This window comes from Haemaphysalis longicornis, unplaced genomic scaffold, assembly GCF_048455015.1.
Source record: "Haemaphysalis longicornis isolate Haplotype H1 unplaced genomic scaffold, Haemaphysalis longicornis Haplotype H1 scaffold_1, whole genome shotgun sequence".
NCBI classification, from domain to species: Eukaryota; Metazoa; Arthropoda; class Arachnida; order Ixodida; family Ixodidae; genus Haemaphysalis; species Haemaphysalis longicornis.
In genome coordinates this window covers 414734074-414758264 of record NW_027526203.1, presented here as the reverse complement: position 1 = coordinate 414758264, position 24191 = coordinate 414734074, and the positions used below count along the sequence as shown (strand labels likewise).

At 42.9% G+C, this 24191-nt stretch overlaps 1 protein-coding gene across 9 annotated transcripts in view; it reads right to left on the bottom strand.

The window, feature by feature from the left end:
- LOC144155562 (uncharacterized) overlaps window positions 1–24191 on the bottom strand; it is a 44511-nt gene that overhangs the window by 2876 nt on the left and 17444 nt on the right. For 8 of the 9 annotated variants that reach the window (XM_077687082.1, XM_077687084.1, XM_077687088.1 and 5 more), the window contains 5 exons: window positions 23376–23579; window positions 21767–21808; window positions 17290–17379; window positions 14146–14192; window positions 11035–11145 (listed from right to left, as the gene is read on the bottom strand). In XM_077687082.1, coding sequence (XP_077543208.1) covers window positions 11035–11145; window positions 14146–14192; window positions 17290–17379; window positions 21767–21808; window positions 23376–23579 — 494 coding nt within the window. Of the gene's footprint in view, window positions 1–5131; window positions 6533–11034; window positions 11146–14145; window positions 14193–17289; window positions 17380–21766; window positions 21809–23375; window positions 23580–24191 lie in introns of those variants that run through there. The other variant, XM_077687083.1, reaches the window with a different exon arrangement.

Here is a 24191-nt window from a genome sequence, read left to right as displayed (position 1 = left end):
AGTGTGACGAGAAATTGCTGTTTAGGGACAGCACACTCCATCAGGTGGTGCTAGATCTAATCCTGAACTTCACCAGCTTTGCTTTACTGATACTGTGACCTGCAACGCTGCCATGAAATGTAGTGGTCGTACCAATCGATATTGACCCTACCAACTAGTACCTAAAATCCGTTCAGTTCCTAGAACTTACCAGTCAGTCCCAACCCACCTATTAGCTATGCTAACGTACCCAAGTAAACCACACTGCTACCTTATCTGCCTGCTCGACTAGCATACTTTATTTGAGAACATTAGTGTTCGTTGAAACTTTCGGAACCTTTATCAACTTGGGCTTTACATTGAGCTTTCTTTTTGGGTGCAGTTAGTTTCTGCATGGGCAAAATTTGACAGGAAGGGCTTGAATTTGTGTTGAGCAGCTATGACAGGGTCCTTTCCTTTTTTTTGTTTCGTCGTGCGGGGCAGCGCCATTGTTCTGGTGCAAAAAAATTTTTTCCAGCGAAGCCAGCACAGGTCAACGTGGACTTCTTCAGCTGCTGCGCCTCTTTTGGAAGAGCGGGAACCACGCTCGTAGTAGCTCCTTCGAGGTGGCTTACAAACCCAAGATGTGGCAACAAAGTTGAGTATGGCAGCCTACCCCTGTCAGTGTGTGCTATAAGAACAGTAGCTGTTTTGGGGATATCTTTTTGAGCCATTGCCTGTGTACCTAAGCGATGGGGAACCAGGTGAAAAAAAATTTTTTGTTATTGTGGCTCCTAGTTTTTCTTAGCTGTACGCAATAATATACAATTGAGTACAATGTGTTCACTAAAATTACGTACTGTGCAAAAAAGTTGTGGAGGATCCCTAAGCATATTATGAGAGCACAAAAGCATTTCTTTCAGCTAGATTTGTTGCCTAGTTTTCTGCCAATGTTGACTGGCCTACAACCTCGACATCAAACACACTGCAGCTACTTGTTGCAGAATCACTATCCCTGCTACTGTGACACTGCCCCACAAAAGCTGAAGGCCAACCAAGACAGGATGAGGTTTCTGATACATGCAAGTTTCTTTTTTGTGTGTGTGATGCATACACTATAAAACGCGTTGCCAGCCAGTAGGACTGTGTGCCGTTTTTTTTTTTTTTGACAGTCTACAGACTGTGCGCACCAAGTGTTTCTTTGTGTTTTATTTTTTTTCTAATGTCGCGCCGCTAAGGAACACATCGCAGACAATTGGAACTGAGAAGCTGAGGGTTGGGTGCTTATGCGGACGCTATCCGGGTATGCAATCTGTGGGCACCAGACGAATGTGCGCTTTCGCCAACCTAGCCAAGGAATGCTTTCACGCTGAAAAAGCTCTTCTGTATGTCACTGCATTGGGTCTCCTTGTATGAGCAGAGAATCCCGATTAAGGGGGCCAAGAAGACAAGATACCGGTTCAATAAAAAGCTGCTTTCTCCTTATAACACTGATGCCGCTCTTACTGCAAACTTCTAATTATTAATCGAGATATTAAAGCATATGAAGCAGTGGTGCCTCCTCGGCCACTTTACACCGATTTCTTTGACGCCACAGAAATTAGCGCAATTGGTGGTTTCCGACCCACGCCACCACCAAAAAACATGACTGGGCGATTGTAGTGGGCCTCTAGTTGTGTTTGATCGTATCACTTGAATTCTAACGTGCAGTTAACACACTGATTACTAGATTTTTAGTGCTTGCCCATATTATGTGGCGGTAATGCAAAATTTGAAATTTTCAATGTTGCAGGCATTTTTTTTTATTAAAAAAAAAAAAAAAACAGCGGAGATGAAGCTGAGTGATTTACCAAAGGCTAGATCTTTCGAACTGAACAAAGTTATATCTTGTTTTTACGGCCCCTTTAAGGGCCACACCAGGTTGTGCCACCTTCCTGTTAGACAGTTTGAGGTTCTGGGCAGGTGCAGCAAACCCCAGATTGCACAGGACACTATGGGTTCTTGCGTGTCGGTTGGTAGCAGGAGCTTCACTGCAGGGAACCTTTTGGTACCAGAACATTTTGCGTCTGCCTAATTGAAAAAAAAGGCTCCCTTGTACTCCTTGTGTAAGTGGTGTAAGGGGAGAGGGAAAAAACATGCAGAGGAAGGATGGAGAGTGGGTGGGGTAGGAAGGATGGGAAAGAAGGTGAAGAGTGGGATGCTGGAAAGAGGAGTTGAGGGAAGTGGGAGGAGAGGCGTTACTTGGTAGTGGCGGCAGAAATGTCTTGATGTCATTTGCAGCGCAGCGAGCAGATACACAGCCAATTTTGTAAAGTAGCCATAGGAGCACACAACATAATAGGGATGAGTTAGAATTGCTCATAGCGAGAGTGGGCAAGTAAGATAGGCACATACGTGGGAGAGCTGCGAAGCAGCACACAGAAGGGGCGTCTGATGGGAAAGGCTTATTTCGAGCCACTTTCAAAAGGCTTATTTCTGCTCATGAGGGGAAGGAAGGAATAACATTTATTTATTTATTTATTTTCATGGGAAACAGGAGATGGAAAGGAGAGTGGGTGGTGGCCCCAGTCCAGGCCACCTTCAGGCCCCCCAGCAGCCCACGCTCGGGAGATCAGGTACTCCTGATCCTCGAGCTGGAAGCTGGTCAGCCTATGCTCCCACTGCTCCAATGCAGGTGATGGAATTGGGTTGGGATGTTTGTCGCACTCCCATACGAGGTGATAGGTGGTATTTGGTGTGTTGCATGTTGTGCAGTTGTAGGAAAAAATAGTTGGTGTTGGATAGAAAATTTTTCGGCTGTGAAAGCCCTAATCCTACACCTAGGCCGAAATTCTAGTGAGAATGCACCACTTTTTTATTTTCCGAGACCCCAAGGACTTGTAATTTCTCCAAAAAATGTTTCAGGGGCCCTTTAAAGAGTAAAGAATTGTTTCTACAAGGGGAAACCCTGCTTAAAACAGCTGCCTTTAATTTTTAAGTAAACTCTGAAACTTGTCAGTCTTGCTGCTTTTTTTCCACTGATTTCAAATATGCATTATGCGTTATTTTTTTAGTTAGTAAATTAGTTACTAAGAAAATTAGAGAGAATCAGCCATTTTGGGGGGAACAATAAACGTAACAGTGTTGGTCATAAAACTGTAATCTTTACATTTTCCAACACTACAAACCTTGGTGAGTGCAATAAGGCAATCAGTTTTTTGCCGCACTGCTTGGAACTAATTTTACAGCTCATTAAACTTTGGTGGCACCAGTGGCAAGGAACCATTTCGGATGCCCATTTTAAGCGCCAAAGCTTAATAAGCTGTAATTAGTTCCAAGCAGTGCATCAAAAAACCGATTGTCTGACTGCACTCACCAAGATTCATAGTATTGGAAAATATAAAGATTACAGTTTTATGACCAACATTGTTCTGTCTATTGTTCCTCAAAAAATGGCTAATGATCTCTAATTTACAAGTTTCACACAGTTTACTTAAAAATTATAGGAAATTGTTTTAAGAGCCACGTCCTCCCTAAATCTTGTATAACTAACACACCTACTTCCAGATAGGGCAAAGGTGACCTTGTTTAAATACCCTAGGGTATTGTTAATTACTTTAGTACTTTATTAGCAATGATGTGCCTTTTTAGTGTTCTTTCTTGCAACTGACCATGAATAAAAAAATGTCATGATTTCTCCCCCTTTTTTTTCGTAAATGGCTAATTAGAAGGGGAGAATAAATGCTGGAAGATCAATGATGGGCAACATTTTGAAACAAAGACAGTTAGAAGCATGGCTAATTATAAGAGGAGAATACATACTGGAAGATCAGTACAGTGCAATATGTCGAAACAAAGATATTTCAAAGTAGCTTGATCACGTCCATATGGTGAAATTTGGTTTTACTAGTTTTTAACTGCATAGATTAAGAGTTAAAATGAGTTCAAGGAAAGCCCAGCAAAATGTGTGCACACAATTATTTAATTATAGACCGTTCACCGTGAAGGGCTGTGACCTTTGTAAGGCAACATCTCACTTGTGCCACAGTGGTTGGAATTTAAGCTCCACTTGCTGGCAGCTGGCACGGCAGGCGACAACTGGCGTGTTTACATCGAGTGGCCGCGGTTGTACTGTTAAAAAGCTGCCCAGTTTTCAGCAAGAAGCAATACGCACCGTTTGTGATAGGGCACGGCATGCATGTGGAGTCTAATCCATTTTCGGGTTGACTCCAATGCTCCATTTTGAGTCCATTTTAGAACATTGGCAGTGGGTGCACCAAAAGTTTTGGTGCTTGATGTAATTAATTGAGCCTAATTTGAGAATATCACACTGTGTATACCTTTCTCATGAGTGTTGTTGCACAGCTGCATTTTGAAACCTTTGGTTCTTAAACATGTGCACCGACGCAAAAAATGGAAAAAAAGACAGAAATGAGGGCTAGTTTATGGCAATTTAAATCATATTTTTGCGCTCCTGAAGGTGGCTTGTTTATACTAAAGAAATTTGTTGGTGCCATGTAGTGTGCACAGTGTACACTTTAAATTTGTTGCCAGCCTCTGTTCATGGGTTTTTAATACTGTAGCGATGATACTGGGACAATAGCCTTCTTGTAGCATGTATACCACCTTTTGTGGATGTTATTAACACTGTACAATCTCCCTGTTGTGCGGTGGCGTATAGCGTAAAGACGGCGGCGTCAGCCTTATAGCATAATAAAGTCTTATAGCCTTAGAGACGACAGCCTCATAGCGTAAAGACGGCGGCGTTAGCGCTCGAGCTCCTGCACTTGCGTTGGCCATCTTTGGGAGCCACCTTCTAAATGTCCGCTCTGCCTGGTCTCTTCAATCAAGTACTTCGCCTAATAAATAGGTCCCACCCACCTGTCATTGGTCCATGGTTTACGCTTGCATCCATCAGGACGTAACAATACTAATGAATTAAATTAGTGCTACGCAAATGCTGTACACCACTGGTCACTCTTCCCTTTCAACACCAATGCAATGGCTTCCATTTTGCACAGTATAGTGGTACATTTTCACCCATTATTAATTTCTATACAGAAAATCAGTGTCATTATGTAACTGGCTAGCCTGCAAAATAGGTGGCTGTAGTTTGTAAAAAAATGATTTCACGGTCCTTATTTGTCACTAGTAAAAACTTTCTATTGCTGGAAGGAAACAAACATGTCCAGTCAAAAGAGGTAGCAGAATCCAGCTGTTACAGAATTTTTTTTTATTAACATGGTCACATGATTTGCAAATTGCACATGAAGTACAGTGTAGCAACTCTGTACACAAGCAAATCTATACTTTTTGCACTATGAAACGGACATTTAATGGACGAATTGCTTAACAGAAGTAAAGATCACAACAATTGTGTTGAAGCACAACAGTACAGTTTTAATTACATCCCATGGAAAAATTTTATTTTATTTGCTGCTGAAGATGTTTGTCACGTCCCCAGTTGCAGTTTTCAGTCACAGAGAAACTCTCTTTGCACAGTAAACTAAAACATCAAAAGGCAGACAAACTAAAGCATTCATATGGGAACATGATAAGGTGCCCGATGCGTGACTATAAGTGTTGTGCGGCAAGCTTTTTTGGCCGACTAGGTTGCCTACTTTCCCACAGGTAGAACTGCCTGCTTCGTTGTAACACTTTAAACTGTGTGTGTGCCCATGCATTTTAAGAAAGGCACTTTCCGACACCAGGGCCTCGGCACCAAATTGGTCTTTCTCCACCAACCATAATCGGGCTATTTCATGCAGAGCAATGGTGACATGTCGCACTGTACTAGGAGCTGGCATACACCTCTGGCAATTTGATTGTGAAACATGAAACCAATGTAATAAACTCCACAGGAGATCACCACTGGAGGAACTTAGTTCTAAATGCTGGAGCAACACCTGGGCTATGGGTGTGCTGTAGTAGAGGCTCAGATTAATTCAATACCAGCTACAGTAAACCCTCGTTACAAGAGACACTCAAGGAAACCAAAAAACATGTCTCTTGTAACCAAGGTCTCTTGTATTCAATGTTGCTAACATGGCAAACACAGGAAAACCAACCAAACCGCCTTCATTCAAATGTCTCTCATAACAAAGTCTCTTGTAACAGTGTCTCTTGTAACGAGGTTTTACTGTAGTTGAAAATTTATGTGCATGGAGACTAAGGAATGTCGCTGTTTATAACTATGTACACAAGCAGTTATCTGTATAGTAGATGCTGGAGCACTACCTACTTAAAGAAATACAGAAGAAGCTTGCAATGAATTTTATACTCGTGGGAAAAAATGTTGAAGTCTTGGTGCCTGACAAGGCTTACTGATCCAACTGTCCACGTTAGAAACACACATGAATCAAGCTTATTTTTGCCTGCAATAGACGACACAGAAATTAAGATGTGCGCTTCAGTTTTTGGGCTTGCAAGATCAACAGAGTGCAACCATGTCTTTTTATCGTGCGTCGTCATGTTGGGGGAAAGAAACCTGCACGAAATCCAGCGGCTTTCTTGGGCTCCGATTTTTCACAGAAGCTGCATCTTTGGTCCATTCTGTGTAGTAGCTTTTTTCACAACGGTCCTTGACCTGTCTTGTCTACAATAAACAGTTGACGAGAAGAGGCGCACGTTAAGGTATTGCAAAGGCAGCTAGCGACATCTCTTACATGGAGAAGTGAAAAATGTGTATGGAAGGCATGTGGTGCAATGAAAGCGATGCTTGGGGGGCTGAGAGAACACAACAGAATCACGGCAATGATAATGATGGCAACAAATGGCTTGCTAATGTAGTTGAGAACATAAAGGACACAGTGATGGCAGGCCGAAGGTCAGTGGCAAGCTGGGGTTGCGGCAACTTAGTCTGCGCTTCCACAATGGAATTGACTTAGCTGCACCAGTGTGTGTGTGTTCTTTGGTGTGGGCCCAATCACAGGCGAATGGGAACCACAGTTTATAGGAAGCCCGGGACACCTGTGGCAAGGTTGTGTGGATGGGCTGCCAGTTATGTGACAGAAAAAACAGGATCCCTTTTGTCCTGATCCAGGTGGCTGTAGTCTGGCTGCCGTGTCCACACTATGGACGAGTGTGAAAATGCAGCTAGGAAATAAAAATCTTTAAGGAACTGGCCAAATGAAATTGAGTGCCATGCGATAAGTTATTGTGGAATGCTTTGTTGCTGGCTGTGCCTATCAATGGAATCGACAGGCTTTAATGTCGTCAAGAAAGCATATGGAGATTTGTAACAGCCAGATTTCACACGTGAGTTGCTTCTTTTGGGCACAGAGGAAATTGCTGAAACGCATACAGTTAAATGAGCTGGAAGGAGACCATATAAAGCAGGAAATATCATTCCCTATGTTGCAGAGTCTGTGGCTACATCTTTGTTGATGCTCACCATTGCCGCGGTGGCACCTGAGGGCCTCTTATTTTTTTTAAACACATTACTACTCAGAAGACTGTGTAAGCATTGATTGATATGAGTGCTGCAACATTTCACTACTTGCTAGCAGCAGTTTATCAATACCAACAGCTCTACTTAACCTCTAGCTTGAGCAGACAGGCAGGTGTTACCATATCACCTTTTGTAGCAGCAGCAGAATGTGTACAAGTCTTGCTGTAAGCAATGCAAAAGTGAGTGAGCATCTTGAAATTTCGTCAGTGGTGCCTTAGCCCACCTATGTACAACCATGACCTAGTGAATTTAACCATCAAACTCAGCCTTTGAGAAAACTGCAGATGCCACTTGGAGTATGAATGTCAATGGTGTTTTATGCTGCCCTCGCAAGGCATGTCTCATTTGAAGTGCTCGTGCACTGTGTCTGTCTAAATAATTTTTACTCATGTTGTTTGGTTTTAAGACACTGACTGCAAGAATGCATTGTTGATTACTTAAGTGGGTTGGCTCCATAGTAGAACATATAATGGTGATGAGTATTACTTCTTACACAGCTATTGAACTTTATTACACTAAAAGCATTGCAAAATGCAGGGGCCTTTTGCCTTTTGTTTAATGCTGCTTTTATCACCATGCTATGGTGTATTATTTTAACCTGTGTGTCTTGGTTAGTTTGTTATTGGACATCTCAAAGCACAGGATGCAATGGGACGAGTCAGTTGGTTATTGGGCATCTTGATGCAAAGAGTGCAATGGGACACAGATAAAGAAAGAGAGACAACAACACACCTGCTGTGTTGTTGTTTCCTTGTTCTTTGTCATAAGTACAGGCTGTTCTGCTTATATAAGTGCCAGATAACTTTATTGAAGTCCTAAAGGCATATGATTTAGATTCAAGAGCATATGGCCTGAAGGGGCTTAATGAGAAACAGGTACCTGGGTTGAACAACCATGCATTCTGCACAAATTTGGAGAAGTGCAACCTTTCAGAACTCCTTGCATTGCAGAAAGAGGTGACGGTTGCATTAGCACCTGTCTGGGGCTGTATTTATGAAAATACCTTCTTAGGGTATCCAGATTCTAACTCGATGCAAAGACTGTGCCGTGCTCATTTCGCAACACTGCCATTTTCCAATGGCAGAGCAGTAGGTTTCCACTATCCGAAGGTTAGGCCACATAACACTGGCCTTTATTTATGTACTTATTTATTTATCAAGTTATTGTGATTTATCACGGTACCCACAGTGCCCAACTTGGAATTGGAGCAAGCAGGGAGGAAATACACACAAAATGCAGATAAACAAGCAAAAAGGCCACTGCAGTCTTAGCTGCATCTAGCAATCATGAGAAGAAAAGAAAGGTCATGACGAAAACAGGGAAACAAAACTGTGATGGACACCTGCGTGTGGACAACTCTTCGATGGCTACGTTCCGTGTGCTGGATCCCAAAGAAGAAATGAGACGAAGTGAATGCTCTGTTTTGGAGTTACTGATACACCATGTGAGAGCCTGCTTCATTCATTGATATTTTGGGGAAAACAGCATCTGAAAAGGTTGTACTCTCGAAGGGATGATTACGCATACAAGGAAGTAGTCTGACCTATATTGTAACAATTGTGGGCATGACAGTTCTAAAATAACGTGTTGTGCATGAATTTTAACCCGAGTGCTTTTCTGTGCCTCTAAAGGTGTACCACCTTCCTGTTGCTACGAATATGCTCAAATTTGTCACGTAACTGCAATAATAATAGAGCAAGCAGCCAAAGTTTTTATTCTTTCAAGTTTCTGTATATCCGCGAGTGTTCACGAGTTTCATATGGTGCATCCCTACCCAAGTATGGACATCCCACATTTTTCATGCATTTCTAACGGGAAAAAAAAAAAAAGATATCCCTTATATTTCAATTCCCAAAGACATGAAATGCCTTCGCAGCAACATAATCATCATGACCGTGTCGAACACACATGAAGGTATCTATATTTAAGCACAAACGCCAGATTAGTCCCATCAAAGGGACCATAAAGACAACATGCAACTTTGCTTCACATCAAGAAGCTGTACCTTTTATGCCTTGCTTATTCCTGCCCAACAGGAAACAATGTTGCCACACTGCGGGATTGGCAGCTTTCAAATTCCCTGCCTCTACCAAGATGATTTGTGACATCCTCAGAGAAACAGTCGAAGACGGACATTCAGTATGATGACTCCATGCCACAAGGCAATCGTGACGCAGTCTATTGGAAGGGCCACCAGAAACTAAACCTAGTGGGACCTATGTGGGCATCGCCTATGTGGCAGTGGGGCCGCGTGTCCAGTCCCTGCTTCAGATGATGGAACTCTTGTTGGGTTCGGGAGATTATTGTCCCAGAGTTTTGCAATTTGAGCTCAACAGAATGCTTAATGTTTTCGAATGAATGGGCAGTCAGAGTTGCCAAGTGCTATCATAGACCAGGGACAGCAAGCCTGTGACAACAAAAGCTGTCACACTTCTAAAAATGATAGAACATTGCTGTAAAAGCCACTTGGAAATAGTGCCATTGACCTGGTCGCTGCAAAGCACAGGGCAAGAATAAGATGGGAGGAGAAACGAGACTTCCTAGCACGGCCAGATGAAGTCACAAGCGCTTGTCATATGTTAAGCTAGCGGCATCTGTCCCAAATGAAGAAACTGCACGGCCGCTGCAATCGGCCTTTCACTGCGCTGCCACAGAATGAATTGCAAACACCATCATTTCGTCCATCAAGTGCCGCTACCCTCTCCTTCCCCGCCACAGCTACGAAGCTTTGCAGTCCACTTTGGTTATCATTGTGACATTATCTGGTCGCTCGCGCGCGTTAGCCGCAATGGGCCAGTTCGCCTCCTATATATTCTTGCTTCGTGCTGTGAAGTCTCCTCTTTGCACCACTATCAAATCATTTGCTTGTATTGCACAAGTTTTGCATACAAAAAGGTAATATTTTGAATTCTACAGCGACTAGTTTATTTTTCAATCCCACAAATCTCTTTAAATTTGTCCTAGGACATTGTAGCACATCACCAACAACGACAGCCAACTCGTCAAGACTGCCACCACTTAATTTCACTTGCTGGATATAATTCAGGTTCATCACGTAGTTTTAGTTTATTTTCTTTCACACTGGTTGGCAGGAGGTGTCTGAGCGTAATCACACATTGCCTTTTTTCATCTAGTCAGCATGGCAACAGTAGTCCAAAAAATAGCAGCATCTACGGGTGTAGGTGACTACAGTGAGTTGACTTGGAGGAGTGCTTTTTGGGGGGGGGCAGTTCGACTAATCCTGACAATAAAGACATTGAATTAGTGTTCGAAGTTAGTCAGACGTCCTTTGCATATGACTGTCCTGACAAAGGTTGATAATGGCAACAACATTAGTAACAGTTAAATTTTGCACATATGCACGATGCTGCAGCGTATTAGTCTATAATTTTAAACACTACAGGTTTATAATGTTTATAATGCTTGAACAGTACAAAAAATGGGCCTGTAAACCTGTGCAAAAAATGAAGAAAAAGCTCTCACTACCTCACAAACCACTGGCTGATAAGCATTAGTGGAGCTGCTAATAATTTTAAGTTAATATTAAAACTAAACTAAAGAGAGCAACATACGGGATTGACATGCTGCACAAGCTAGTGGAATTTTGCGTAAGGGTATTCACATGCAGCCTTGCCAAACAGGCTTACCGTTTTTCCCTGAGTACACTTTCCAGCTCCTGTTGTTTTTGCTCCACCTTGGTGTGCAGGTGGGAAATCTGCTGCTCATACTCCTCTTGGAGGTTCCCTTCGACTTCCCGCCTGCAACAACACATAGCCATGTTGCAGGCAATTGAGCGTAACAAAAACACACCTGCTTGTCCTTGCTTGAAATGATTCCATTTATAAAAGAATTCCTCTCCTGTTCGTTATTAACCATTTTAAGGGTCAATCATGTACATGTACGTCCCCTGCAAACAACTTCAAAATGGTCAACGACGTAAATATACGTCAATGACTGTATGTTTAAAAAGCGCACCTTTTTCTATCATTTCTTTCACTTGGCATGTGCTACCACACTGCTGAAATGCATGCAATTTTCTTCTTGCACTGATGGCTCTTCCTCACGTTTTTTAATGCTTTACCACAGGAGTGCGCCGGCTATCGTTTGCGCATCTGGTCACACGCGAGCATGCAGCGGTTAGTTTTGGTTTCATCCTCCGGGCGCTTCCCGCTTACAATTACAATTTTCTCTCGAAATAGATTCCTCCAAGCAGTTTAAATCAGCAATAAAAAAATCGACTTTGGGGGGTCGCATTTGGCTAAAAAATTTGACCCTCAAAGGGTTCAGATGGTGGGGAAGACACTATATGCTTTTTTTTCCTCATCCTCTAACATACTCTTAAGCTTTTAACTTTTTAAAGTATGGCATACCAACTCACCCAGTCTCCCTTATTTATACGTGTTGCTAATTTTTAACTCAAGGCAACATGCCAGAGTCTATTTACAAAAACAATAAACAGTATACCATATAAACAACTTTATACATTCCAATTTATATGCACATATTCTTTGCAACAAAAAATAGAGAACATTGTGGAATCCAGCAGAATTATTTTGAACATTCTTTAACAGAAATGTGCAGAAAACAAACATTTGACTGTGCATTGAATATAAGATTAAAACTGATGGCTAATCGAATCAAATTGAGTGTTGTCAGACACAAACATTTATAGTTTAATGTGCATTAAGCTTGTAATCATGACTATTCTTTTCCAGAAACTTAGCTATGAAACAAAAATGTTTTTGAAGGCAGGCATATTTTCCACACCTGTGTTTTCATGACAGAGTTAAAACTGCTAAATTAATGTACAAAGATTATGACAACATAAAAAAGCAATGCAAGAAAATTAATAGCAAAAACAACCTTTAACTATAACTGCCCATTGAATTTGCTTTATACTAATTTCCAGCTGGAACCAGTGCCTGTCCAGCTGCATTAACCAGAGATGTCACACACTTAATGCAAATTTTATGCATGCTGCAAAGTAGCAGCGTTGTGCACAAATGCCACCATAAGATTGCGTGCTATGCAGTGGAGCCAGAACGGCATGTGTAGTTTGCAGCAAAGCCAACTTTTATTGCTTTGCAGCAAAGGATTAGTGACTTCACTAAAAATAATTCGAATTCCTTGAACTTGTAAACATGCTGTGAATCAAAGAAAATAGAAAACACATTCATTTTAAATTTTAGATATTTAAGTTACTATGTCTTCAAAAATGCCTCTTGCTACCCTTTTCACCATCATAAGGACAGATAGCTAGCTGAGTGAGTAAATGAAACCTTCATGGTGAAACAGTGCAACACTGGATGGGAGATGAAAAACTGAGACAGAGGTTCACACAAGCACTATGTACACACATGCTTCCGAACAACCACCAGACACATCAGACAACCGACGTGTATCCATTCCATGTGGAGTTCTGGCTGGTGGTTGTTCTAGGTATATCAGTTTGACATGGCGGTGTAGTACTAGTCCATACATCCCACCAGATGTCTCTTCCCTTGGTGGCTTTTTCCTTAGCAAGGAGCAATGTGACACATGTCATGACAAATAAGGCAATGTGCAAAGCACACTGGTCCTGCTATGCGTATGTGGCTGATGCTCCCAAGTTCGATGCTTCGTTTAGGAAGACAGATCAAATGCCGAACCACCAGATGGCAGAGAAATTGGCTTTGATTTTCGATATCGCGTCCCGGAAACTTTTGACGCCAGGTATACAATGCCAAAGCCAAATGCCTTGTTTCCCTTCAATTTTTACGTGATGTAAAAGATAGCATCACACATTGTAAAGAGAGATCGCTCACAAAGTCATGCAAGGCACTTCCAGAAGGGAGGTGCTGCTGCCTAGGACAAGCAGTAGAAAATACTCGTGCAATCTTCCAGCACAGCAGCTACTAATGGCCAGACACATTTTTTTAGCCAATTGCGCCAGTAATCTCAGAGTTTTGCTAGTGGTTGCCATGTATACATAAATACAGACAGTGAAAAGGGGGCAAGAGCTACCGTGTTCACCCGCGTATGTGTTCTGCTGGTGCTTTCAACTATGTAAAACATTGGACCTAAATCAAAGCTGAAACAAACCTTACCAGTAGTTATAGTAAAAGAACCTGCTTAACAATATCTAAGAGCAAACGTTTGTGCGTTTTTCAAGCACATGTACACAGCAGGAGTTTCCACACACATTTATTTTACTATTACACGCACCTGCCTACATGTTTGTTTTAGGAAACTGCTTGGACAAGCACCACCAAACCCGTTTCACCATTCACGATTATGCTTATGGGTTGGCGATATCTGTTTTTATGTTTTTTTGCATTTTTTCCATTAAAAAGCAACTGCTGTTGCCACGAGAATCATATTTGAGTTCACTGTTTTGTATTCTATCAATATAGGCCAACTTGTTTCTAGACTTCAGTTTACCTTTAATACATAGCCTCAAAATTATTACTACTACTAACTGAAGGCTAAAGACAGTCTACAGGGATTAAAGACGTACAAACCAAAATCTTTATCAGTGCCAAAACATGTCAAACTTCCGCAATGTAAAAATCACGTATTCATGGACAACAAATTCATCAGGACAAAATAGATGAAATACGTAAAACACATCATTCATTCAGTTTCACTTGCACTTGAATAACATATACCAGGTTAATTTCAGCCTGAATTTTGGTTGGAACATTTTACAAAACAAGCAGGCCCCCTCCCCACTAGAATGAGCTTGAAGCTTTTAGTTTCAGAGCTAATTACAGACTTACCTAAGTTTCACCTTGTACTTGTCATCCTCTGTTTGGTCTTGTATGTTCTAGCATTACAAAAAAGAAAAAAATATTTCCCGTCAGCACTGATAATGTGCATCTAGCTGCACTGGTGTGTGCACCCTTCAATGACTTTAAAACATTTACACCACAGGAGCAAACATAGGACGATGTGAAGAAGCGGCAAACACAGCGCTGGTTTAAAATGCAGTAGAAGTCCAGTTACAGGAACCGTGAAGACAACATGCAACTTTCAAAAGATTGGCGAGTTCACAACTCACTACAATTTCGCTCGGTGGGATTTGATGCTTTCGTTAGAGAGGAATTTGCATTTAGAAGAACCAATTTGAAATTACCCGCTTTTTTCCTAACCCCCATTCCTTGCAACGTACATGGGGGAGCAAACAAAACCAGAAAAAGCACACGCAGTCAGTTGATGGATTGATTGTGGGAACACGCCGAAGCTACACTTCGGCTATGAGGCGCGCCGTTGAGGGATGGGTTAATTTTGATCACCTGAGGATCTTTAACGTGCGCCTAAATGTAGACACACAGGTGTTTTCGCTTCCCCCCTCTATCACAGGCAGTTAGTGCTTCCTGAATACAAGCTAAGGGACACAGTCTATCAGGAACCGTAAATCAGGCTATAGGCGTTTATTCTGTTTAACCTAACCTAGCAAAACCAGATAAAACCCCAGCTGAGCATTTCACCACTGCAACGTGTAGCTGTGGGTACAGTGCTTGCTTCAAATGATGAACCTCATCCTTAGGTTTGCACTTGATTACAACAGGACTAGAGCCCACCTGAACTCTCAGCAGTTTCCACTAATCCACACAGACCAATGGGCGACATCATTCAGTGAGTGTGAAACTCCCCTGGGCATCGCATAGCAAAATTCGTTTTTCTTAATCACCTACCCCAATTAAGTGCAGTTCATTTATTATTAGCACATTTGTTACTCTGTCATAGCCATCTCTTTATTGAATCAAAGTTGCATGTTGTCTTCATTGTCCATTTATGAACAGAAGATGAATTCATGGATAAGAAGGGCACAATATCAAATTTCTCTAAAAGTTGCAATCCCTAATATGTTATGAGCCATGGAAAGCTTGAAGGCATGCTTCTTAAGATTGTTTCCATGGGCCCAAAATGGTCAAAATAGCTTCTGGGTCATAAAAAAATTGTAACAGCTGTTCTTTCTCAAAAAATCAAATGTGGATAATTTACTTGAGTCTACAAGCTCTTAATTTTTTCGTTTAGCTTCCTTACATTTCTTCAACACCCAATAACTCCAATCATGTAAGTAATCCACACTGTGCATTAAGGATTTTATTCGAGGTAAGAAAAAAATGGGATATCTTCCCTTTCCCTTTTTTTTTACCAGGGTTTACCATAGTATTATGACACAATGGAAAAATTAGGAGGGCACCTAAACACTCTGTATGATGTAGTGAATGCAAAAGCATTAGTATTTAATTGCCAAATGTGTACTCTCATTATCACGCATTAGTGGTCATTTGCTGAGCAAATTCTCTCATTGTTATTCTCTCTTTGTGTGTGTCCTTTTTTTTTTTTTCCCCCGTTACTGTGACTCTGCACATACCCACATTTGCATTGCCAAGCAAAGAAGTCATTTAGCAGGAATGTACCTGGCTACTCTCCTAATTGTCACTTGTGTAATTAGCATGCTTAAATTACTCATGTAAACCTCAGTGCATGTCTCTGACACACCTTTTCAAGTCAAAGGTCACAATGCATTTCCTAGGTCCACCTATCGTCAGCTAACATCAGCGAGCAGTGGTGGTGTTGAGGACGCAAGCTTGTCGTGCATTCTGCAGGCCCAGGTTCAGTTCCCACCCAAAACAAAATTTATCCAATTTTCTTTTTGACTTAATTGCTTTACTTTCTTTGCAAGGGCTTGCCTGGGAAATTTGGCATCAATCCAAGCATTTGTTCCCCTATTGTTCATTCCTTCAACCACTGGCCATTTTGCGAAAGAAAGTTTGACATCCACCCCAATGCAGCTGTACGGCTATAAAGGAAAACTATACAGCTTTCTCAGAAACTTCGCAGTTGAATGAAAATTCGTCCTGGTCCCATCCTGGACCAGGACAAATTTTTCTTCAACTGCGAAGTTTCTGAGAAAGCTGTATCGCTTTAACTAAGGCGCTAAGTTGGGCGAGTTGGTTACTAACTAAGGAATTAATCGTACTAGCGAACATTAACACAGAGACAAAGGTATTCGCGTGTGTTTCGTCTCCTCTTTACCTTTGTCTCTGTGTTAATGTTTGCTAGTACGATGAATTCCTTAGCTGTACAGCTTTCCTTCGTAGCCGTACGGCTGCATTGAGGTGGATGTCAAACTTTCCTTCGCAGAAACTTACCCCGCCTTGGGGATTTCCCCTAAATCTGGTCGATTAACACTGGCCATTTTGCGTACACGTACAATCTTCTGGCCACAATGACGACGGATCTTCGACCTAACAAGTTAACCAATGCTTTCATATTATTTCTGACCTGTGCCCCAAGACTGGCCATTTTGTTTTGCAATTGCCACGGAACACATGGCTGTTTCACTAGCTACCCTGTAAAGCCCCAGTGTTCAGTGCTGCCCAGCACCCCTTTTTTGGTACGCCTTTCATGAAAGCTGAACACACCAGCATGGCCATTGATAAAAGGCCTTCACCTGTTTCACAGTAGGCACAAAAAAAAAAAAAAAAAAAAAAAAACACTGTTCTCTTTGGTGGCATGTACACAGAGGGAATTTGCTTGGATGCATCCCTATTTTTCGTCCCGTTATCTTTTCCCATCATTTACAAGCAAAGTATCAGCTGTTCAAGACGATCATACTTACGAGTGGTCGAAAAATGGTGCACCTGCTTTATACAGCTAAATTTGGTTCATATAAAACTTCGAACTTATTGAAATTTTTGGGGCATCCACAAAGTTAAACTCGGCTCATAAAATTTCCAACATATTGAAATTATTGAGGGCATCCACAGAGTTAATCGCGCTGCAACTCTGTTTGCCAGGCTGCATGACCTACCTGTGCAGACATTTGTGTAGTCCTCATAGATTATTTGCAAAACATCTGCATTTGGTCTGATATGACCATCAAGGATATTGTCACTTTAGAAACGCACCTTTAGGTACTTGTTCAGCTGGTCCACATCAACATTGTACTGTCCCAGCAGTTCTAGCATGCGCTGGCACTCCTTTTCCTTCTCTTCATTCTGTAATGCACAAAGAGATGCTACAACGTCAATTCTCTAGCGCTGTAGGTTACACTCTAAACCAGTTTGAAACAAGTCACCTGACACACTGCACAGCAGCTTAGCACATTCACATTTTCAAATCAAGTCTATAACAGCTGAAATTTGGCCTGATATTGGTGGACAACTTAGAAACTTAGAAATGGGCATAAAGTGAAATATTAAATTATTGTTCCACTTCGCAAGCTGCTCTTTCAATTTCAAGCTCCTTAGCCCTTCCACGGTATGGCCATTTAGGGCAAATTGGCATAAGTGGATTACTACAACTTTGGCACTTTCCTGTTACTTTTTGATTAAACCTAGGTGCACTGTTTAAACGTATGTACAAGGACAAATTTTAAAAGCATCCCAAGATAAGGCCTAGCACAACTAACGACTGTTGAATGACAACATAATGCACTGAAAAAAGTTGTTAACAAGACTAAGAATGACCCACGTGGTGTCAGGCACAGAAACCAGTTTGTAAGGCGCAGGCCAAAAGTGAATGTCCCCAGGCAAGAAGTGGCATGGGTCATTCCATTACTGCGTGCTGTGCCCTACCAACGCTGCCTGTATAAACATTGCCTAACGCGTCGGCCGCTTTCAAATGGGAACGGTAGGGACGCTTAGTTCAGGCACTCATCCGCTATGTGGTGCGCGCCGGCAGACGTCCCGCCTTACGTCACTGCTCGCGAGTCGCAAACGCCGCACCTACTTCTACGATGTGTCTGTCAGCTTGCTTGTTGGGTTTCAAGAGCCGTTTCGCTCACATCTTAGCCGTAACGGGGCGCTAGTTCAGGGGTGCACTGCAGATTTCGTTCAACGTGTCACTCACATCATACGGTTACGATTGAGCCCGCAGTTGGGCTTTGTTTCAACACTCCTCGGCTGTGCAGCGAAGCCTCCACTACGTGCGCCTTTCAAGCAAGCCCCCCCATGTCAGTGACTCGTGCTTTCACGTCTCGACAAGCCTGGGTTTCTGGCGCCTATCTTTCGGCGCGCTTCAAACTTCAGCAGTTGCCGGCGAGGCACGTGTCGAAATGCGCCCCAAGGACACAGAGGCCCCGCGTCCGCAGCAGAGTCCTCCTCTATCCCCTCTCTCGGACTCAGCGTGCACTGCTACTACCGACTGCTCACAAACTCTGGAAAGAGCGTTGTGTGTGTCTGTGACGTCCGTGGCGTGTGCACAATCTAGAGGGAACGCTGTTCTGACCGTTAGCGCTTTGGGTATAAATAGACCCCGCCCAAGCACTGTAGTTTCATTCCTGATTGAGCAGTGAATCAATGCTGTCACTCTGCTCGAGTCCTGTACTGTAACCTCGCCCATTGGGGCATTGTTCTTTGGCTTCGGCTCACCTCTCGCTATGAAGTAAACAGTTACGTTAGCCTACGGCTTCTGGACTTCTTCACGGCTGCAACGGCTGGCCGCTCGCTTCACACCACGCTACCACACGTATGTCGGAGGCGACGGAGCTCGGCTCGGGTCAGCCTTCCCGGTCACAACAATACCTTCGGCATTTTTCGAACGATGACTGAAGGAGGATGAACTGAAATAGTGTAAGAACATATTAATTGTCGGGTAGGCAAATGGCAGACAGAAAAACAATATTTTTGGATGGTACAGCCATTATTTTTCTGATGTTTTTCTCTCTGGAGCATTTAGTGAAGAAAAATAACGCGTGCACATTTTTTGTTCGGGCGTTCACTTCTACGATTACTTTCCAAAAATATCACGTGCTTGTAAATTTCAGGAGATTACAGAAAACAAAAGGATAAGCAGCTGAGGGTCCCGCCACGCTGTCCGGGCCCTTCTACAGTACAGTCCTCAATTTGAAAGTGAGTACCGATGCAGAGTGCGAACAGCGTGGACAAACCGAGGCCGAAATGCAGAAGGGACAGAGGGGTGATGCCCCACTCAGAAAATTTTGGGGCCGTGATCCAAGTAGGTAAGCGCGCAAAGCCGGCATCAGCCTGTGGTAGCACAAGTGGTTTTGCGTCCACCGTGGCAAAGGCGGTTTTATCAGCGACAGACCAAGATAACCAGGCATGGTAAATAACAAGAAGGCGTAGGAGCGTCACCTGGGTAATGCTAGACAAGCTGACAACTATTTTGCATAGTTTCCGAGATGCGGCGCGGGCTGGCGGACATGAAAGCACGCAGGAGGGCTACGGAGAGGGAAAGGGTAGGAGAGAGCAGCAGGAGAGTGGCTGTTTAGCCATTTTTTTCGCTCACGCATTACGCAACGTTTATACAGGCAGCGTTGGCCCTACATTGGCCACACCGGCCAACGCCTGCATGAGTGACCAGAGGAGCCAAGAAAACCTTGTGCGTCACTGTAGGAGGTTCGGCAATTGCCCCTCTCATGTGGAAAGCACAAAATACAAAGGGAGGTCTTAAAAGAATTTTTTTTTTAAGCCCGACAACTGCAATCACTGCTATGTGAGCGAGCCTTTAGTATGCCCAACCAAGGCAGAGGTTGCACAAAAAAATCAGCCTGAAGATACAACTTTAAGCACATTTTTATCCGCAGATACTGCTTTCTTGGCATTGCCTTCATACCCTCCCTTAAATCCACTTTTCTGGAGTGTGTTAGAATTGGTGCAATAAAGAGTCGTTAGTAGTGGCAGGTCCCGTTTTGGTACATTTTGTGACTCTTATCTCTGTATGTTTCAACAGCACAATTGTGTTTAATCATCTAAAGTACAAACTGACCCTTTTGTTGTTTTAGTGTCTTTATGATAGATAACATTTAAAGCAAATTGTTAAATTGTTTCTTTACAATAGCTTGGAATTACAGCTGAACCTCGTTATAAGAGACACTGATGTAAGAGACAAATGGGTATAAGAGACACATTGACCCACATGGTTGGCTGCCCTATCTTTCCCATTAAATCGACCTCTTTTATAACAGACATCGGATGTAGAAGATTGGTTATAAGGGACAAGTCATCCTTGAACTTTAATCAATAATCTCGCTTGTAATAGACATTTTAACTTCAGACACAGTGCCACCAGCCACTAATTGCAGTTGCTTCCATCCTGGAAGCACAGGTGGACGACAGACGCCTGCAGTCGCTATTTATTATCACTTCAGCAAACACACAGTGGTTCAGTCAGCTATGAAATGACGATGAGAAGCCCTGCCAATGGAAATGCAACTTGCAGAAGTGGTTGAAGCTTACTGCCATCCATTGGATGGAGCGCGATCGCACATGCGGGTTCTCCCACTGGCATAGCTCCCAATCAAAAAGCATCGCAGATGTTGAGTCCTGCAAGCATAATGAATAGCCTGAGCACACAGCGGAAGAAGCTGTGCGCTCCGCCTATTCATTAGGCTTGTGAACTTGTACGATTCATCTTCCACAAACGAGGAAAGAAAAAAAGCTTGCAGAATCGGTTGTAAAATATACAGTGTAAATACAGTCATGAAGCAAACAAAGATTCAGAACTGTTTCATAAATTCTGGGGGCCAAACATAAATTAGAATGAATCTTTTGAAACATGCTGTAGCATTCTTTTGAGCTTGTTTTAGTCATAGGGTGCCCACATTGAACTAGGGTCTGATTAGTAAGTGAAAACATGGTACCCTGCTTATAAGAGACATCTCGTATAAGAGACAGAAACTGCTCCCCGGTACGTGTCTCTTATAAAGGGGTTCAACTGTACAGTCAAACCCCTTCTACATCTAAATTCATGGGGCACACAGAAAAATTCACTGTGTGGAAACTTCACGTTGTGAATTTGGCAAACAAAGTGATTTCGCCTTAAAATATGGCTTGACTTCTAGCATGCAGATTACTTCATGACATGAAAGGCACAAATCGCCATTGCTGCCTTACTGTCAGTCTTCCTTCAAGGTCAGAAATTGCTTGAATTGGTTCTTTTGACTTCAGTACCCACGGTTCCAAACAGGTTGTGAGCCCACGCATTTTGGTAGGGCCCTTTCACACCAAATTGTCTGGCATCGTAGTACTGCCACTGATTTACATTCTATGTATGATGAGTCTTCTTGGCATTTTGATTAGCTGTCCTGGCAAGGTGTTTAACGTATTAAAATACCCCAATCTGGTTTCAACAATTCCGAGCTCAAGGATGAGGGTCAACCCAGCAGGGGCGGCCATTTGGTTGGAGGCAAAAGTGACAGGTTCACTTCAGAGTCACCACTCTGTGAAATGCTACTTCACCGACTCAATCGCTACAAAATGGTCAGTCATGTTCATTGAGAAGGAAACTTTTTCTATTACGCTTATGGGCGACCGACACGGAATCAGAAATAGTTTGTTGTAGCAGAAATTTCACTGAAATGGCTTTCATTGCACTGAGGTTCGACTATACATCAAAAGAAAAAAAAACAGGGGGGCAACTCACCTTAATTTCCAAGCTGTCACGCTCAGACACTACTTGGTGAGCCTAATTAAGTAAAAGAAAAAGGGTAGTGGGGGGCAACTTAGGCTTTGGGTGTACAATTGCTCAAAAAAGACAACCACAATCAACAGCACATTTAAACACAACAAGGGTTTTATTTATAGCAGGCCAGCTTATAACTGAAATTTAGCTTGCAAAGAATTCCATAGCACCAGAGAGACATGCACCCCTTGCAGTATTTTTTTTTTTTTTTTCAACCTGGTATCAACGTTCACCAAACATTACACTACATACAGCTTGGCACTACTGCACATGTACTAAAGACGCATGGCTGACCATTCTAGGGGTTTTCCCGCTCAATTTAATCCAATCGCCATACAATTTAATCCAAACACCAGCCAATTTAATCTAAGTGCCGTCTAATTTAATCCAGATGCCATGTAATTTAATCCAGGTACCAGTGAATTTATTCCCAGTGCCAACCAATTTAATCCCTTTGCCAGCCAAATTAATCCAGCTACCAGAAGAATGTTCAGGATTGTTTTGTGCGAAATTAGGCACAGGTTTGCAGACTTCGCTCCACGTGGTGTGGTGAAAACGTGGTGTTTCTTGAACCATTATGTGCGAAATATCTTATGCGAACAGCTTAATGTACATTATTTAAAATGCGCAGACCGTTGGTGCCGCGTGCTGTGAGCTGATCGTCTGCGAGAGTGCCGTCGATAACACACGTCACAAGTATCGTCTGCTCTTCACGTAACAATGCCTTCAGAAGGTCTTTTGATAAAAACACATTACTTAAATGCTCGTTGTAGTCTGATTTTCAATTAATGAATCCTTTTCTGAAGCATTAAGTATTATTTTCAAATTATAATATCGTTTGCGAGATCGTCAGAAATATCACCTGCCCGCAACAGAAGTGTCATCTGCTCGCGTAACAAAACGCTGGCAAATCTGCTGCCGTAAAAATATGCGAGCACAAGATACTTCTGACAATCTTGCAGACGATCAGCACACGGCATTAACAAATCAAACGAGACCTCTTTCCTGGCCTTCGGGTGTTAGTAAATGTCCATTAAGCTGTGTACATAATGGATCAAGAAACACCACGTTTTCACCACACCATGCCAACAAAGTCCGCAAAGCTGTGCGTAATTTCACACGAAACACTCCTGAACATTCTTCTGATAGCTGGATTAATTTGGTTGGCAAAGAGATTAAATTAGTTGGCACTTGGATTAAATTCACTGGCACCTGGATTAAATTACATGGTGTCTGGATTAAATCAGAAGGCACCTGGATTAAATTGTATGGTGATTGGATTAACCTGAGCGGGAAAACCTGTAGTCTATTCTTATCGGATCAGCTACAACAAGAATGATATTTAGTGTTATCAGGCTCAAAACTGGAGTGCAAGATAGTTTTGCATGTGCACCAAACAAGGATGGTATTGCAATAGGAACTGCTACGCCTCGTATCAGCTTCTGCTAATCACACCTTTAAAAGGTCCACACAGATTGCCTTCATTAGCTACAAATTGACCCTTGCACAAAGGCTTAATTTCTCCAGCCACACGCAGGATACGGAGAGAGAGAGAGAGAGAGAGACGCACGGTGACAAGCAGCGAGGAGAGGAGCGAGTGCATCTCGGAGTCGTCGTCCTGCAGCTCGCGGAGGTGGGTGACCAGGGTGTGGTTCTGGCGGACAGCTCGGCGGTATGCTCCCGAGAGGGCACTGTGGTCGCTGCGCAGCCAGCCCACCTCTTCCTCCAGCTGCACCAGCTGCTGCTTCAGCTCCTGCCGCTCCTGCTCGGCCAGCTGCCAGAGAGGAGCACGGCTGGGGCACCTTTCCCCCCACTTGGGCAAAGAACTCGAACCTGTGCTCCACTAACTGCCTTGCTAGGCGTAGCCAAGACGACAAAGCACAGCTTCATAAGCACACAAGCAGGCCAAAATCCAATCAATCTCATGTTTCTGCTGATGCTTGCAAAAAAAAGGTTTTTTTGAGCGAAATAGGCATGACGCCATTTGTGGAATCTCACAGCTCTCGATTTCACTATGCACTCGATTTTCTGGCTTTCACACAGGCGTCTAATTTCAGGCTACGGCATTGTTTTAACATTTAATCCTCGGTTCTAATACACGTTACCTTGCGGAGCATGCCGATTCCCGTAACCGAAAGCTTTCATTCTAATACTGCACATGCCCACTGCACACAGCAGTGGCTAGCTGCAACTGGCAGAAAACTGCATTCAGCAGGTTCACCTCAATAATTGACACATACAATGTGAATGCGCCCGCCGTTTTAAATAGCATGAACCAAAACATTCCACTCCTATAATGCAAATTTGCTCTGAACAGCTTTCAGACTACTTCGAAAAGGGTTCACGAATATTTCAGAGCAGGGCAGGGGGACTTACTCCTTTCCAC